General features: G+C 35.7%; 1 protein-coding gene across 3 annotated transcripts in view; it reads left to right on the top strand.

Moving 5' to 3' along the window:
* The first annotated feature begins 51 nt into the window (after positions 1 to 51).
* The window catches only part of SLC30A7 (solute carrier family 30 member 7), a 76,967-nt gene continuing 59,498 nt past the window's right edge, over positions 52 to 17,520 (top strand). For 2 of the 3 annotated variants that reach the window (XR_009538857.1, XM_060139494.1), the window contains exons 1-3: positions 52 to 306; positions 526 to 627; positions 13,521 to 13,634. Coding sequence is in view for 2 of the 3 variants with exons in the window: in XM_060139494.1 (XP_059995477.1) it covers positions 227 to 306; positions 526 to 627; positions 13,521 to 13,634 (296 nt within the window). In the remaining variant the exon portion in view is untranslated. The remainder of the gene's footprint in view (positions 307 to 525; positions 628 to 13,520; positions 13,635 to 17,520) is intronic. The other variant, XM_060139495.1, reaches the window with a different exon arrangement.

Genomic DNA, 17,520 nt, shown 5'->3' with positions numbered 1-17,520 from the left:
CGGCCCCGCCTTCCCCCTTTCCCGTCCCAGGACGCGTTGCGCGGCTGGGGCCGGAAGTCGGCGCGTTCTCTGGTGTGTGTCTGAGTCTGTCTGTCTCGAAGCCGCGCGCGGCCCGGGACAAGCGGGATTCCCAGATTCCCATCTGAGGCGTCACCACTGTCACTACCATCACCCACGGAGCCACTACTAGAGGGGAGTAGACCCGGCCCTTCGCCGGGCAGAGAAGATGTTGCCCCTGTCCATCAAGGACGATGAATACAAACCACCTAAGTTCAATCTGTTCGGCAAGATCTCAGGCTGGTTTAGGTGCGGGGTGCCGTATTTGCGGGAAGGGGGTGTCCGGCAGAAGGGGAAAAGGCCCAGACTTAAGGATGGCCCGAGGTCCAGGGAGGGAGCGTCAGGGACACCCTCGTTCGTGTGAGGACAGGAACGGGTGGACTGGGAGGGTCCTGAAAGGGGAACCCAACCTCCTGGTCCGGCACTCCTCTGACTTTCCCGGCTATTCCCTACTTGTGTCATGCTTAGGTCTATCCTGTCGGACAAGACGTCTCGGAACCTGTTTTTCTTCCTGTGCCTGAACCTCTCTTTCGCTTTTGTTGAACTACTGTACGGCATCTGGAGCAACTGGTAACCAAAGGGGAAAAGGGTTGGGGCGGAAGCAGCGGGTGGGGGAGACGAAGCACTGTTTGCTTAATGCCACGTAGCTCCTCACCAGAAGGTTCAGCTCTTGCCTTTGCCATCACCTCTGCTGCTGAGTTGCTTTCTCATATCCACACCAATCTGGCACGGTTACATTTCTTAAGAGCCGAGGCCATCACGTGCAGCAGTTAAGATTTAGGTCCCCTCTTCCTTTTCCCACTTCCCCCCACTCCGTCAAACCGGAGTGACAAGTCCCCTCCTCATTTTGACAGATGGAGAGAGTCTTTTGTCCTTACACACCTTAGCTTTGTCCACTTTCTTGGAATTGGGAGAAACGCGTTTCCTGCCACTCTGGGGGGGAGTGGCATTTGGGATTCACCCATAAAATTCCGAGAGGGAATATCTGAGATGTTCTACTTAATTTGTTATTAGGTTTTGAAACCAGGAAGAGGTTTATAAAGGGGATATCGAAAGAAACATGTTTTCATTCTCTTTTAATTTTATGCTGAAACTGTATCATGATTTTCCTTTGGTCTTGACTGCGGTAGAAGATCCCATATAGTTTTCTAAAAGCCTTACATCTCTTGAGTTGATGGTTTTTGGTGTCACCTTTGGTTGTTTTTGTTGTTGTTTTTAACTGCAATGGAAAGAGGTCTATCCAGTGTAACTGTGAAGATGCAGTACTGTTATCCAGGTGTTTGCTGTTGAATAACTTAAGGTCTTATAAAATTGTTCAGCAACGATAAGATCATCTCACTTGTAGGTGTACTGATTCCTCTTTAAATATCATACTCATTTGAGAATCTCATAATAGCCAACACTTCAAAATTTTATATAAAACTTAAGTTTTTTCTTTGGGTTTCTTGAAATAGGTGTTGGACCCCAAAATAAGAACCTATACCATCTATGCTTTATTTCCTATTAATTAAATAGACTTAGTCTCTGTCCTTTAAGGTCCATTTTCAGAGAGAATTGCTGTTCTTGATTTTTATCTCTATTGAGATTGAACAATGACATTAGGTGATACCACCAGTTTTTGTGACATGTATACTTTCATATGAAAACGTGGACTTTTAAATTCAAATGTCAGTTCAGTTTTATCAGAAATACTCAGCAGATTATGACGGTTATTGGTTTAGTCACCACTTAAGTGTAAAAGGCGTACTGAAACATAATAAAATGTCAATATATGTAATAACCATTTTTAATCCTCTGGGAATCCGATATATGTGTCCTGTAATATTAACACGCTTCAATATATTACATGTTAATATACATGTTAATATACATGTTAAAAGCACTCTATTGTCTTAACTTGTATTGAAATAATCATACTTTATTATAACTATGTGATATTTATATTATATTTTATATTTTCTTCTTCCTAAATTATGCCATATTGTGGTATATGTGCTGGCTGTATCTTGGTTTGCCTACATACAGTTTTGCTACAATTACTTTATATTACAATACATTATATTTCACTATGGCTTTCCATTGCATAAATTACTATGTGAAATGTCTTGTTCAAGGGATTCATATTTGAAGTGCCTAAACCATCTCTTTATGGAAAATAATTCTTTTGATCTGTAGAGATCCCTTGAGGAAATTACTAAAACCATTGTTTTCTAAGCCATTAGTCAATATTCATCAGGACATAAGGAAAACATCAGTGATGCATGACTTGTTCTGCCTTCAGGTAGCTTGTTCTTTTAATTTTAGGCCTTTTCTCCTCCAGTTTACTCCCTTTGTGTTATATCTTACAGATTTGCAGTCTAGCTCTGAACCACTGTCTGTCATGCCTAGATTAAGTAGCAGGTATACATTTTTATGTTAACCTCCACATCCACAGTCACTTTTCCCCCAATATTAATTTTTATCAGCTAATTGGGAGTACAAATGTGTTCCCGTTGAAACCTTGGCAGACTTGGAAGTTGCTTGGGCCTTTTCATAATCTGGCTTTTTGTCTTATTTAGACACAACAAATTTTGGGCCCCTTTGTTGACTGATCAACGATTTCTTTATATGACTAGATTATCTCTGTTCCTAAAGGTTCAATTAGATTTTAAGTTCCTTGAGTAAATTTGTTACCAAAACTTGTTTTTTGTTTTTGTCATAGTCATTTCTGTGTTCTTTTGCATTATGTAAAAGTTAAGTTTCAAGATGTTATGAAATGTCAAGAGTTTTTTTCCATTATGGAATTAAAAGATAGATAAAACATTCTTTCTCTTCATGAATAAAGGTTCTTAGAAACATTTGATCTAGTTGCAACAAATGTTAAATAGTTTTGGTTCTTATTCAACACCTTCATTTTAAATAAGAGCTTAATAATACTTGGTTTATATTTTTGTTGGTGAAAATGTGTCATCAGTGGAGAATAGCTAAGCTCTTTGTATATTTTCCCTCATTAAATATCCAGTGCCTTTTACCTTTCTACTAGAATGTAAACTTTATTAAAATGGGATCTCTTCTGTCTTATTCAGGCACCTTAGTACTTGGTGCATAGTATGCTTAATACATGTTTACAGAATGAAATAATGAAGGAATAATGAATATATGGAATTAACCTCCCTAAACTAACCATGCTAACTACCCCATTTGGGGCAGGGTGAGGGGGACATTAAACCCTTCCTATTCTTAGTAGGAAAATGGTAGGAATACTATATGTGATCTTTCCTTCTAGGGTTCTTTTCCTTCTAGCATTTATTTTCATTTACTTATTTATCGTTGAGTAACTAATCTCATGGTAGAATGGTATATGTAAACAATGTGTTTTGTACCATCTAGGATTAGGTTCTTTCTCAAGTTTTAGAAAAACCCCAAATTCGTGATTGCCTAAACAAGATAAAACTTTATTTCCAAAGTGGCTATTAGAGTTCCAGCCATCCCTAGCAGCAGAATGTCCAGAATGAAAAAGTATGTAAAGTGTCTTTTAAGGAGATTTATCTGGACGCTAACACACAACAGTTTTCACTGATATTTCAGTGGCTCAACCTTTGTCACATGTTCATGTCCAGTTGCAAATGCCATATTTGCTCCAGTCAACCAGGTATTCTGCTGAAAGTCAAGGATTTTTCACTAATGAAGAAAAGGAATATGTAGGCTCATGAAGTGGGACTAGAAAGAGAAATAAGCCGTCGGACCTCTTCTACAGGTGGAAAAGTATAGGAGGCCCAGGGAGTTTTTTACTTTCCAGAGTAGCAGAAGAGCCTAGAAGTACCTGTTATCCAAGTATTTTCTACTATACGGTGATTCTTTCCCTAGTATCTTAATATAGTTTGCTTTCTTTGTTTTTATGCTCTTCTATTTTATGTTTACTTCACTGTCTTAAAATTCTTAATTTCAGTGATACTTTCTACCAAAGCTGTTACAACCATTTTCCCCCTTAGACATAGAGGAAACTCATTTAACTCTAAAGGCAAATGTCTTTGTATTAGCAAAGTAATTATGTGTTAAAGAAATGTTTTAGGCCATACCAGTCACTCATTTGGTCCTACTTCTTATAAAGTATGCCATAGCATATGTTTGTAAAGTACTTCTTTGGTTAAGAAAAAGGCTTCCATTAGTTACGTATTTTTCTATAGCATTAAAAATTTTCAATGTCTTAGACTTTTATCAACTTTTCCCTTCTCTTCCCAAAAGACATTACTTACCAGGTTATGGTGATGACTTTTGCTTTTCTATAGTTTTTTTTTCTACTTTAAAAATGTAGATTTCGATTCCATTGTGCTGAGAATTTTTCTTTACAGTAAAGGGTTATATGGAATGTAGTGGAGTTGTGGGTTTTTCACTGTAACTTTCATTAGTTTAACAACTTATACAAATATCAGGATTCTAAGGATTTTCTAATTCTTGCTAATTAATCGATAGTTGATAGTTTCTTTCCCCCTTTCTATCTCATGGAACCCAAGTTGATGATTCCCTTTCTTTGATTTTGAATTAATGTCTAACAACCACTGTAAATATGCTGTTAGCCTAGTTACCAGTAGACCTTTAAAAAAATTTTTATTGTGGAAAATGTATATAAAAGTAGAGAGTTTAGTGGACTTCATGTATCCATCACCCAGCTTTAATGTTTATTAACATGTGGCCTATTTTGTTTCATCTGTTACACTTGTCACCATTGAATTGTTTTAATGCAGATACCAGATATAGTATAATTTATTCCATAACTACTTCAGTTGAGTCTAAAACATAAGAGCCCCCCTTTTTAACATAATCTGATGTCATTGTGACCTATAAAAATTAATAATTTATTAATATCAAATGTCCAGTGAGTGTTCACATGTCCCTTATTAAATAAATTCTTTTTAAAGTTGGTTTTACAAATCAGAATTTAAACAAGATCAATGGTATTTGGTTGATATGTCTCATACCTCTTAATTTATAGGTTCTTTCTCCCTTTCTTTGTTTTTTCCTTCAATAGACCTTAAATAAAATCCATTTCATAAGTTTCTTTTGCCAAATGTTCTGTTCACATTTATTATATTTTGCTTCAGTGATCAGGTTTCTTTTTTATATCCTAAGAAGTTTTCTTTATAAAAATGTCCTTAGAAAGTGGTCACTTAAAAAAAAAAAGTTTAAAAATACATTTTAGTGTTTAGTGTTTAAAGATAGGAGCCTAAAACGAGGAGGCTGCTTTTAGCAACTAATTTTTTTAATCAAGTCACATTTGATGTGTAAATCATATAACCTTAAATATTCTCTATGCTACCTTTATTTTCTAAGGAATTTTATGCCATGTAGTTTAAGTGATAATTCATAATCAGAAACATTTACTGATATTGAAGATGAGCAGCAAAATTGACATTCCTCATGAACACTATTTTGACATATAATAGGTGAGCAGAGAACTAGAAGTAGACTTTTTTCACATGAGTTTGCCTACATAGTTGTAACTAAGTAATTTTCCAATCATGATACCAGGTTTAGGTGAAAAGATCTCATATCACAATGCTTTAAGAGAACATGATGTTCTACCACCTCAGAACAGGAAGTATTATTTCAGGTAGAATCATGTTTTATGTTACGCTAAAAATAAAATAACACTTTAATGACAATTAAATTTACTTAAAGTTTAAATAAAATCAAAATCTCATTTTGATGAGTATTAAAATTGCCATGCTATATCTAAGCCTCTTTAAAAGGGAACTTGATTGCTTTAGTATACAGTAGAGGTTTACCCTTTTCTTGCACTAATATATGTAGATCAATAAATCAGTAAATTTTAAAATTTATATTTATTTACATGAATACTTGCCTTCTTCTACAACTAATTTACAGTTATTTAGAATAAAAGTCATATATATAATAAAACCCTCCAATTAAGAAATAAAAACTTTAAAAACCACATATACAGAGAAAAAAATAAACCTATTAAATATGTAGCCTAATGTCGTTGCTGAAATTGACTTTTAAATTCGGTTATAAAATCTCATGAAATCAAGGCAGGGTGGGTAAAGATTCTCATTTTCAGGTTTTACTGCAGCACCACAACAATATTTTATCAGAATAGAGACAGTTTTCTGAAACCAAGTTTTAAAAATAGCTTACTATATCAGTCCTTTATCAGAGCATAGAAAAAATCATAATGTTTTTATTGGTTTTATAACACCTTACAGAGATATTCTTCAAATGGGTCTTTCATACCTCAAAATATAATTAAATTATTATTTTCAGTGTTACAAAGCTATTAAGGGCCAAGTGTGTAGTTTTACGGTGATCTAACTATCCAAGGAAAATCTTAAAATAACTAAATCTGAGAGGATTGCTTGGATAGCAAGAACCTTACCTTGTTCTCAGGTTTTGATTTTCTCACTCAGCCTTTTCATTTATTCACTATTTCTTATTCTGCTTTGAGTTGGGTATCAGATAAGTATAGACGATACTTAAACTATCATGCATCTATATATAGTTGAATAAAATATACAAGGTTCATGATAAAACTTAAGACATTTTCAAAATACTTTATAATGATCTTTGAGAAATTTATAAATTTTTGTTCCTTTCTGTGTGGGTGAGTAATGTGCTTTACTTGTTTCTAATTTTATAATTATCCTAAATTATAAGGAAATGTAAAAACTGCTTTTTCAACTTCTATGAAGAATGTTTTTGACTTTTAGTTTGTAGCACTTACAATTGAAGAAAGCTGTAGCATATAACCAAATATTGAGAACTATAGATCATACTGGGAACACTAGATATTATAAGGTATTCATATTAATAATAATAGTTATAATGGGAATATCGATGTGGCTTTAATGTGACAAGCACTGTGATAAGTGTTTCATGTATATTAATTCAGTTATAACGTTTATGACATTTTTTACTGTTACCTGTTTAAATGATGGCTAAAAAATTGAGGTCCAAAGTAGTTAAACAACTTCACAGTCACAGAATTAGTAAATGGTAGAGCTGGGGTTTGAACCCAGATACTCTGACTTCAGAAGTAGTGCTCTTAACCATTCTGATGCTTCTTGCTTTTTAAAGATTGAGCTGCCGACATGCTTGCTTTCAGAAGTTGACCTAGCCTAAAGTTTCCTGATTCCTTTCCTCAGCTCTGTCCAGTCTGCTGATAAGCCAAGTGGAAGAATTCTTCATCTCTGATGCCTTGTTTTTTGTTTCTAGCATTTCCATTTAATCTTTTTTTTTTTGTACTTCCCATTTCTCTGCTGAAATTTTGCATTGATGCATGCATTTTTCCCCACCTTTTCCATAGATCCTTTAATGTATTAATTATAGTTCTGATAGTTCCAGTATCTGGGCCAGCATCTTGGTCTGATTCTGTTGACTGCTTTATCTCTTCACGAGTTATTTTGCTTGCTATTTTTTGTGTTTCTTGAAATTTTTGATCAAAGCCTTGACATTGTGAGTAGAGATCAGTAGATATTGAGGTAGTAGTATTTATGACTAGGAATAGGCATGCATCTTCCGACAGGCGACAGGCGATTAGGCCTTTTGTTTCCAGTATTCTTCATATGCATGTGTCACAGAAGTTCTCTCTTCATGCTCAATGCACCCTCCCCCTGCCAAGCTATAGACTGCTGTTGATTGTTACTCAGTGTGAGGTTTGTGGTGAGGGCAGAGGGGCATTCATTAACTTGACCAAGCCTCAGTCTTAGGCAGGCCCTGTGAGTCTGGGCCTCAAGGGTATGTTTTTTGGTTTGTTTTTCTTTTGTTTGTTTGTTTGTTTTTAACATTTTTTCCTTCCTTTGGTGACAGCTAAAGTCTGTCACATTTATGTAGATGGTCTTGGGTGCGAGTGAGTTTCCTGCTCCTTTGGTCAGAGCAAAACATCTGCTTTGTGTTGGTACAGGATCCTCTTCCCAATAGGATTTCCTGCCCCCCCCCAAGTACCTTTTTTTTTAAAGCATGTATAATACAAATCTTTAACATCACAAATAATATGTTGCTTCATGTATCTTGTAAGAACTTTATAATAATACACTTCCATTTCCTTCTATCCTGTATGCTATTATTATTATTAATTTTTTTTTTTTTTTTTTTGGCTGTGTTGGGTCTTCGTTGCTGTGCGTGGGCTTCTTATTGCAGTGGCTTCTCCTGTTGTGGAACACGGGCTCTAGGTGTGTGGGCTTCAGTAGTTGTGGCGCACGGGCTTAGTTGCTCTGCGGCATGTGGGATCCTCCCGGACCAGGGATCAAACCCATGTCCCCTGCATTGGCAGGTGGACTCCCAACCACTGTGCCACCAGCGAAGTCCCTGCGTGCTATTATTGTCATACACTTCACGTTTATGTAAACCCTACAATACAGTGTTCCTATTTTGGCTTTATACCGGAGGTTAGCAAACCTTTTCTGTTGACAGCAGATAATAAATATTTTAGGCTTTAAGGGTCATAGGATCTCTGTTACAGTTTCTCCATTCTAGTGTTACAGCACAGAAGCAGCCATAGACAGTGTATAAGCAGATGAGCATAACTGTTTCAGTAAAACTTTATTTACAAAAATGAATGGTGGTCCAGATTTGGCTTGTGGGCCATAGATTGCTCACCCTGCCTTAGACTGTCAGATATGGTTTTTTAAAACAGCTTTATTGAGATATAATTCATATACCTTAAAATTCTTCCATTTATAGTCTGCTATTGAATGGCTTTTAGTATAGTATTCACAGAGTTGTAAAACCATCACAACAATCCATATTGGAACACTTTTATTACTGCAAAAGGAAACCTCGCACCCCTAGCCATCACCCTCCAATTCTCTCATCTCCTGATCTGCCCCAATTCTAGGTAATCACTAATCTATTTTCTATCTCTATATATTTGCTTATTCTGAACATTTCATATAAATGGAATCATTTGCATATGATCTTTTGTGACAGTTTATTTCAGTTAGCATAATGGTTTCAAGGGTTATCCATGTTCTACATGTATCAGTATTTCATTTATTTTTATTACCAAATACTATTCCAGCAGTGTGTGAGGGTTCCAGTTTCTCCACCAACACTTGGGATTATTGGGCTTTTTTATTGTAGTCATCATAGTGCATGTGAAGTTGTTTCTCATTGTTTTGATTTGCATTTCCCTGCATTGTAGTTAATGATGCTGAGTAACTTTTCTTGTGCTGATTGGGCATTTGTATGTCTTCTTTGGAGAAATGTCTATTCAGATCCTTTGTTCATTTAAAAAATTGGATAATTTCTCTTTTTGAAGATTTTTAAGAATTCTTCATATATTCTGGATACAAGCCCCTTGTCAGATATATGATTGGCAGATATTTCCTCCCACTTGTGTACTGTCATTTCACTTTGTTTATATGTCCTTTGAAGCATGGAAGTTTTAAAATTTCAATGATGTCCAGTCTGTTACTTTTTTTCTTTTGTTGCTTGTGCTTTTGATATCATATATAAGAAACCATTGCCCAATCCAAGGTTGTGAATACGTTAGCTTTTATGTTTAGGTCTTTGATCCATTTTAGGTTAACCCTTGTGTATAATATAAAGTAAGGGTCAAAAATCATTTCCTGCATGTGGATATCCAGTTGTGTCAGTGTTGCAAACACTATTCTTTCCACCATTGAACTATTTTGGCATCCTTGTCAACAAACAGTTGACCATAAATGTGTGAGGGTTTATTTCTGAACTCTAAATTCCATTCTACTGATCTATACGTTTATTCTTATTCCAGTACCACATTGTTTTGATTTCTGTAGCTTTATAATAGTTTTGAAATTAGGAAGTGTGAGTCGTCCAACTTTGCTTTTCTTTTTCAATATTGTTTTGGCTATTCTATATCTCTTGCTTTTCCATATGAGTTTTAAGATCAGCTTGTCAATTTCTCCAAAGGGGTCAGCTGGGATTTTGATGGAGAGTGAGTTGAATCTGTAGATCAATTGAGGAAGTATTGCCATCTTAACAGTATTGTCTTCTGATCCATAAACATGGACGTCTTTCCATTTATTTAGGTCTTCTTTAATTTTTTTCCAACAATATTTTATAGTTTCCAGAGTATAGCTTTTATACTTTTTTTGTTAAATTTATTCCTAATTATTTTATTCTTTTTGATGCTATTGTAAATGGAAATTTTTTAAATTTCATTTTTGTGCATCACATTATATAGGAATATAATTCATTTTTGTATGTTGATCTTGTATCCTGCAACCTTGCCAGACTCATTTATTAGTTCTAATAGTTTTTTAGTAGAGTCTTTAAGATTTTGTATATACAAGATCATGCCATTTGCAAATAGAGATAGTTTTACTCCTTCCCTTCCAGTCTGGGTGCCTTTTATTTCAGTTCCTGCCTAATTGCCCTTGTTACACCCTCTAGTACAATGTTAAATAGAAGTGGTAAGGGGACGTTTTTATCTTGTACCTGATCTTAGGGGAAAGCATTCAGTCTTTGGCCACTAGTGATGCTGATGTTAGCTGTGGGGTTTTCGTAGATGCCATTTATCAGTCCAGGAAGTTCCCTCTATAGCAAGTTTGTTGAGTGTTTTCATCATAAAAGTGTTGGATTTTGTGAAATGCTTTTCTGCATCTATTAAGATGATTATGTGGGTTTTGTCCTTCATTCCATTGATATGATGTAGTATATTGATTGATTTTCATGTAGTTAACCAACCTTGCATTGTTGGGATAAATCCCACTTGGTTGTAGTGTATACTCTTTTATATATTGCTGAATTTAATTTGCTAGTATTTTGTTGAAGATTCTTGTGTGTGTATTTGCAAAAAATACTTGTCTGTAGTTTCTTTTCTTGTGGTGTCTTTTGTCTGATTTTGGTATCAGGGTAATGCTTATACAATGAGTTGGGAAGTATTCCTTCATCTTTTGTTTTTTGGAAGAGTTTGTAAGGGATTGAATTTTTTTTTTTTTGGTGGTACGCAGGCCTCTCACTGCTGTGGCCTCTCCTGTTGCGGAGCACAGGCTCCGGACGCGCAGGCTCAGCGGCCATGGCTCACGGGCCCAGCTGCTCTGCGACACGTGGGATCCTCCCGGACCGGGGCATGAACCCGCGTCCCCTGCATCAGCAGGCGGACTCTCAACCACTGCGCCACCAGGGAAGCCCAGGGATTGATATTTATTGTTCTTTAAATGTTTGGTAGGATTTACCAGTGAAGCCATCTGGGCCTGGGCTTTTCTTTGTTGAAAGTTTTAAAATTATTAATTTAATCTGTTTCCTTGTTATAAATCTATTTAGATTTTTTTTGGACCCAGTTTTGCTAGATTGTTTCTAGGAATTTGTTTATTTCATCTAAGTTATCTAATTTATTGGTTTATATTTAGTTGTTCATAGTATTTTCTTATAATCCTTCTTTCTATAAAGTCAGTAGTAGTATCTCACTTTCATTGCTGATTTTAGTACTTTGAGCCCTTTCTCTTTTTTCTTGGTCAGTTTATTTAAAGGTTGTGAATTTTACTGATATTTCCAAAGAACCAATTTTTGGGTTATTGTTTTTTCCTCTTTTTTTCTATTCTCAATTATCTTTTAAAGATACTAAAATAAAGTTATTTTTAATATTTTTACACCTATTTATCATTTTCAGTGATCATCATACAAGGCTAAGTTTCCATCTGGTATCATATTGGACTTAAAGAACTTTTTATTCTTGTAGTTCAGATCTGCTGGCAGTGAATTCTCTCAGTTTTGGTTGTATTAAAAATCTATTTTATCTTCATTTTTGAAAGATATTTTGCTAGATATAGAATTTTAGGTTGACGCTTTTTTTTTCTTTCAATACTTTAAAGACATTGCTTCATTGCCTTCTGCCTTGAGTAGTTTCTGATGCAAAATATGCTATTAATCTTATCTTTGTTTTTCTGTATCCAATTTTTCTTTCTTTCTTTTTTTTGGTTGTTTTCAAGATTTTCTCTTTCTGTTGGGTGTTCAGCAATTTGTGAGGTATGTAGGGTTTTTCCCTTGCTAGTACTTCATTAAGCTTCTTGGATATGTGATTTGTTTTTTGTTTTTCATTAATTTTGGGAAACTCTTCAAGCATTTTCTCTTTAAATGCTCTTTCTACCCTATTCTTTCTTCTCTATTACTGAGAATCCAAATACATGTATTTTAGTCTGTTTGATGCTTTGATAGGTTTTGAATGTTCTTTTTTATTTTTTTTCTTTTTCATTCCTTTTCTTCTTTGTGTTTTACTTTGGATAATTTGTTTTGACCTGATGCTTTCTCTCTGTGTCCTGTCTGCTCAGAAGCTCATGTATGTTATTTTTAATCTTTAATACTATGATATTTTAAAAGTTTTTATCACTTCCATTTGATTATTTTATAGTTTCTATCTCTGTGGAAAGTCCCTGTTCGTTCATAAATTTTCTCCAGCTTTGTACCACATCCTTTAACATATTAATCATATTTGTTTTAAAGCCCCTATTACAATCTAATCTCTGGGACTTTTCTGCTTCTGATTCTGTTGACTGTTTCAGCTCTTAACAATGGGTCTTATTATTTTGTTTCCTTGATCTTGTTATATGCCTTATAAATATTTATTGAGTGCTGCATATTATGTTTAAAAGAGTAATAGAGACTGAGGTTAGTAGTGTTTATGCCCAGAAACGTGCACGCCCTTTTCGTTTTGTTTTGTTTTGTCAGCATGGGGGTTTTGAACTTATCTGATCAATAGTTGAGCTGGGCTTTTGTGTTGTGGTATATTGCTAGTTAATGTCAGCAAGCCACAGATGTCACAAAGAGGCTTCTACCACTTTGTGCTTAGTGTAGGATTTTGAGTACTGGAGGGTTTTCTCAGTGTTCTTGTTTCACTCTTAGTTTTCAGCAAGCCCTGCATACCTGTGCCACAAGGGAGTCTCTCCGTGCTCTTGCTTGACTCTCAGAGGTAGATTGCTGTTGTCTTTTACTTTAGGCAAGGCTTTGGGTGGGGAAGTGGGGGGATGAATATTTCATTCTCCTGTTGCAGCCTCAACATTAGGTAGGCCCTTTCCCCCTGAGTGTCAGAGTGGGTGTTATTAATGTTCCTGCCCATTTCCCCACCCCTCCCCGCAGCCGTGTATCAAGAAAAGGAGCAAGGGTCCTGCACCTCTTCCAACAGCAGACCTTTGCTTTGTATCAGTGTAAGATCCCGGGCCCAAGCTGGTTTTAGCCTTGCCCCCGGTAGCAGATGGCTTATTTTTCTGTTTCTCTTTCAGTGACAGCTGACCTTAGCTAGTCATCAGAGGGCGGACAGATGCCTATCCTTCTTTCAGTAGCAGCTGGGCTTTTCCTTTGGCAAGGGGTATGAGGGTTTCTTCTTAGATGCTTAAAAATTATCTTTAATGTTTTTCAATATATCATATTTTAATGTTGTCTTTTTAGAAGATTAGTTCCTGATGAGCAGAGGCTGGATCTTAGATTTTTAGAAAAAGATGATTACTATTTGGTTATTATTATAATATGCCAATGTGTTTGTTCTTTTCCAGCTTAGGTTTGATTTCCGACTCTTTTCACATGTTTTTCGATAGCACTGCCATTTTGGCTGGATTGGCAGCATCCGTTATTTCAAAATGGAGAGATAATGATGCTTTCTCTTATGGGTAAGACTTTTTAAAAACATTTTTATTGAAGTATAGGAAATACAGAAAATAATATATAAAACTCAAACTCAATGAATTTTCACAGTTGAATACATTTGTCTAACTTGAACCCTTGAAAACCCCTCATGCCTCCTTCTAGTTCTTTAACACTCACCTTCCCGCTTTCCTAACTCCATAGGTGACTTTTGCCTGTTTTTGGACAATATATAATTGGAATCTGCAATGTGTACTTTTTTTTTTTTGCATCTGAGTTCTCTTGCATCTTGATTTTACCAGAAATTTTCAGGTGAGATTGTTACTAGATAGGGAAATTTCTCAACTCTTAATCTATTTTTTTGGTTTTGTTTTTTTTTGAAGAAAGAGGAAAAAGAGAAAGTTTCAGTATATGAAAATGGTCATGTTTCTTTAGTTTTCTTTTTTGGTTGATATTTTGTTTACTTATTGTCTTCAGCTCTACTTTTATGTAAAGTACTTCCCCTACTTTTGCTGAATATGTACAATTAACTAAATATTTGGAAAGTGTTTTTATGCCGAAGGGGCTGGTCTCACTTCTGAGCCTAGTAACGTTAGAGGCAGAGTTTGCTTTCTGCCATCTCTGATTGGGGGCAGCAATGGAGTTTCCATTATTTGATTTACTCTGCCTGAGTGTTTTCTCTTTGTTGAGCTCATAGACTGTTTTACAATGTAATTATATTTATGTGTAAATAAGTAGCACTCAGAACTAATATCCTCTTTCTCTTTCTCTCTCCCACCCACTTTCTCGTTCCTGCTCCCCCCTCTCACCGGCTTACTTATTGACTATTGCCCTGTCTCTTCCCCTCCCCTCGCTTTCCCTTGTGAGTGCTGTCTTGCACTCCCTCCTTTCTTTGCTGTCTTTCCTGTTTTTACTCCATCTCTCATTTGTCTCCCCATACTCATACTCATTCTCTCCCTTTTACTTCTAAACTCCCTTCTCTCCTTTCCTGTTCTTTCTTTCTAGTTACTTGGGTCTGTGCTCATGGTCTTTTTCTCTCCCTCTCCCTTCTACTCTCCATTCTCCCTTTCTCCCTCCCTCTCTTCTTTTCTCTTATTCTTTGCTTTCTCCTACTCTTCCTCTATGCTGTAGCACTGTATGGCTAAGACTCTTTCTCATCCCATCTTCCCCACCCCTTAACCTCTTCAGCTGTAGTTGTTTTTTTTTTTTTCCTCTCCCTTTCCCAGGCTCTCTTTCTTTCTTTCCCTGATTCTCCTTGCCTGTGCACTTTCTTTCCTGTGCAGTTCCTCTCATTCTCTCTCTTCCGTTCACATCCACCCTCTTACATGCACTGTTTCTTGTGCCCCTGGTTCTCTCTTCTACTGGTGCTCCCCCACTACTTCCTCTTTCTTTCTAGCTTTGCTTTCTAGCTAGCTTTGTTCTTGAGTAATTACACACTCTCTGCTTCTTGCACGTGCTCTTGTTCTCTTCAGATGTTTATCGAGGGCCCAATATGATTTGAATACTTTGCTACTTGTAATGATATAAAAATAAATAAGATATGACGTCTGCCTCGGAGGAACTTGTGGTCTGATGGGGAAACAGTTCTGTAAAAATCCTATGATAACTATACCTTGTGTGACAAGTGCTAAAAGAGAGATATGTGAAATTCTGTGACAGGACTTGCTGATTTGGGGTATAACCCAAGTGGTATGATTACTTGTAACATTATAAAAAGTGAGACAAAAAATAGTATTATGTTATATTTATAGAGCAAGAGATCCTGTTTATTTATAAATCCAAACAGCTCAAAAGCTCAGAAAAGAACCTATTCCATGGCATTGTATAATCAAAAGACTCTTAAGTATATTTTGAATTACTAAAGGTTGTATGTGAAGTTATAATTTTGTGTTGGAAAATTAGTAATTCATACATATTTTACATAAAAATATCTAATTAGAGTATCTTATTAAGCAATCTTCTTGGATAGACAGTAACTATAAGAATTCTCCTCAATTCCTTAATTCTTAGGATATCTATTGTTTTCTATTTAGAATGCATAATCTCCTGGTATAAGATAGTTTTTATAAATAGCTTTGAATACCTTCAGTACCATAGCAGGTTTTACTGATTCAACTTTAACTAAAATGTACAAGAGTAATATTCTTGACATTTTTAAATTTGTTTATCCTGTCTTCTCCTTATTTGCTTTTTTTTCTTTTGAGAAGGGAAAAATTAGGGGAAAAAAGCTGATGTAACATTTGAAACTATTAGTAATTGCTATAGTAGTAAGTAGCAGCAGTAAATGTAGGTGCCAGTATAACAGAATTACACTGAGTAGGCTAAGCCAGTGATGAATCCCCAAACCCCTAATTCAGTATGATCAGAATAGCAGGCTGACTGCAATAGTAGAAACCATAGGCAGAATCTGAAAGGCAGCAAAAACTTTTCAGTATTTTTTTTATGTAAAGTCATCTCTTTGTATTGTCACACTCCTAATTTTGAAATAGCAAAGCTAGAATAAAAGTAATACATATCTGGGGCTTCCCTGGTGGCGCAGTGGTTGGGAGTCCGCCTGCCGATGCAGGAGACGCGGGTTCGTGCCCCGGTCCGGGAGGATCCCACATGCCGCGGAGTGGCTGGGCCCGTGAGCCATGGCCGCTGATCCTGCGCGTCCGGAGCCTGTGCTCCACAACGGAAGTGGCCACAACAGTGAGAGGCCCGAGTACCGCAAAAAAAAAAAAAAAAAAGTAATACATATCTGATAGGTAGATAGATGCATATGTGCATGCTTATATACATATGTACATATATTTGTATCTTTTTCTCCCTGGCTAAAGAATCCACATACCATCATACTAAATAGGCAATAGCACATTCATGGATCGTATGTTTTAATTCCAAGACTCAGTCTGTTCAGGTAAACACAGTGTGTTTGGAAAAGCAAGTGTGTCTAGATTTCACAAGTTTTTCATTTTAATCCTGCAGTCAACTTTAGCAAATATATTAAACCTAATTAAAATCACTTTAGCCCAACAATTTATCAGAATTTATGGAGCACCTACTAAGCTAAGCATTAGGGACAAAAAGATGCCTGAAAAATACTCCTGCATTTGATCTTGAAATCTAATGGAACTCAAGGACAAAAGGCTTTCCATCAGGCATTAGCTATGGGATTAGAAGGGTGGGTTAAAAGAAAGTGTTTTTTATTTCTTGGACAGTAACACTGTTGATATATTAGATAAATTCCTAAGTGTAGATTGTGGAAAGCAGGCAGTGAATTCTTTGCATTTAATGAAAAAAAAGTGTTTGCTTTGACAAATAAGATATTAATTTAATTCACATATATGTATTAGAAGGTAGACATATGCAGTATTTCTGAGTGTAGAAATATATACTATGTTGGAATGTACTTAACAGACAAGCTTCAACATAACCATATGGAGTATATTTTAAAGAGTTTTTTCTCTTTAAAAATATTTTTTGTAGTGAAAATTGTATTATCTAGAAATTAACATAGAAAGCTAGGAAGTCTAGCTTTTTGATGCTCCTGTTACATTGTTCAAGAACCAGAGTCATTAATTGCTGTCAGCACCCTTTAAATAATGTCTGAACATGTAAAACTGCCAAGTTAAAGTTGTTTTAATGACTTTAACTAAGCCAAATATACCTCATGGAAAAATAAAATCTTTCCCCAATGCTTCACCCAGGTAGGAAGCAGAAACCTTCAGAAGCCCATGGAGAAAAAGAGAGGTATTTTAAAAATAGTTTAATTAGAATTATGTGAAGCTAGAATTGATTCTAAAAATAGGTAATTGAAAAGTTTTTGTTAAATTTATTAATCTTAGAAGAAGAGTGATAGAAATATAAATCTCAAGTTGTCTCTGGGATAATTCAGAAATAATTATGTTTTCCTTCAGTCAAAGCTCCCCT

Source organism: Lagenorhynchus albirostris, chromosome 2 (assembly GCF_949774975.1).
Source record: "Lagenorhynchus albirostris chromosome 2, mLagAlb1.1, whole genome shotgun sequence".
NCBI classification, from domain to species: domain Eukaryota; kingdom Metazoa; phylum Chordata; class Mammalia; order Artiodactyla; family Delphinidae; genus Lagenorhynchus; species Lagenorhynchus albirostris.
This window is presented reverse-complemented; position numbering and strand designations above follow the sequence as displayed.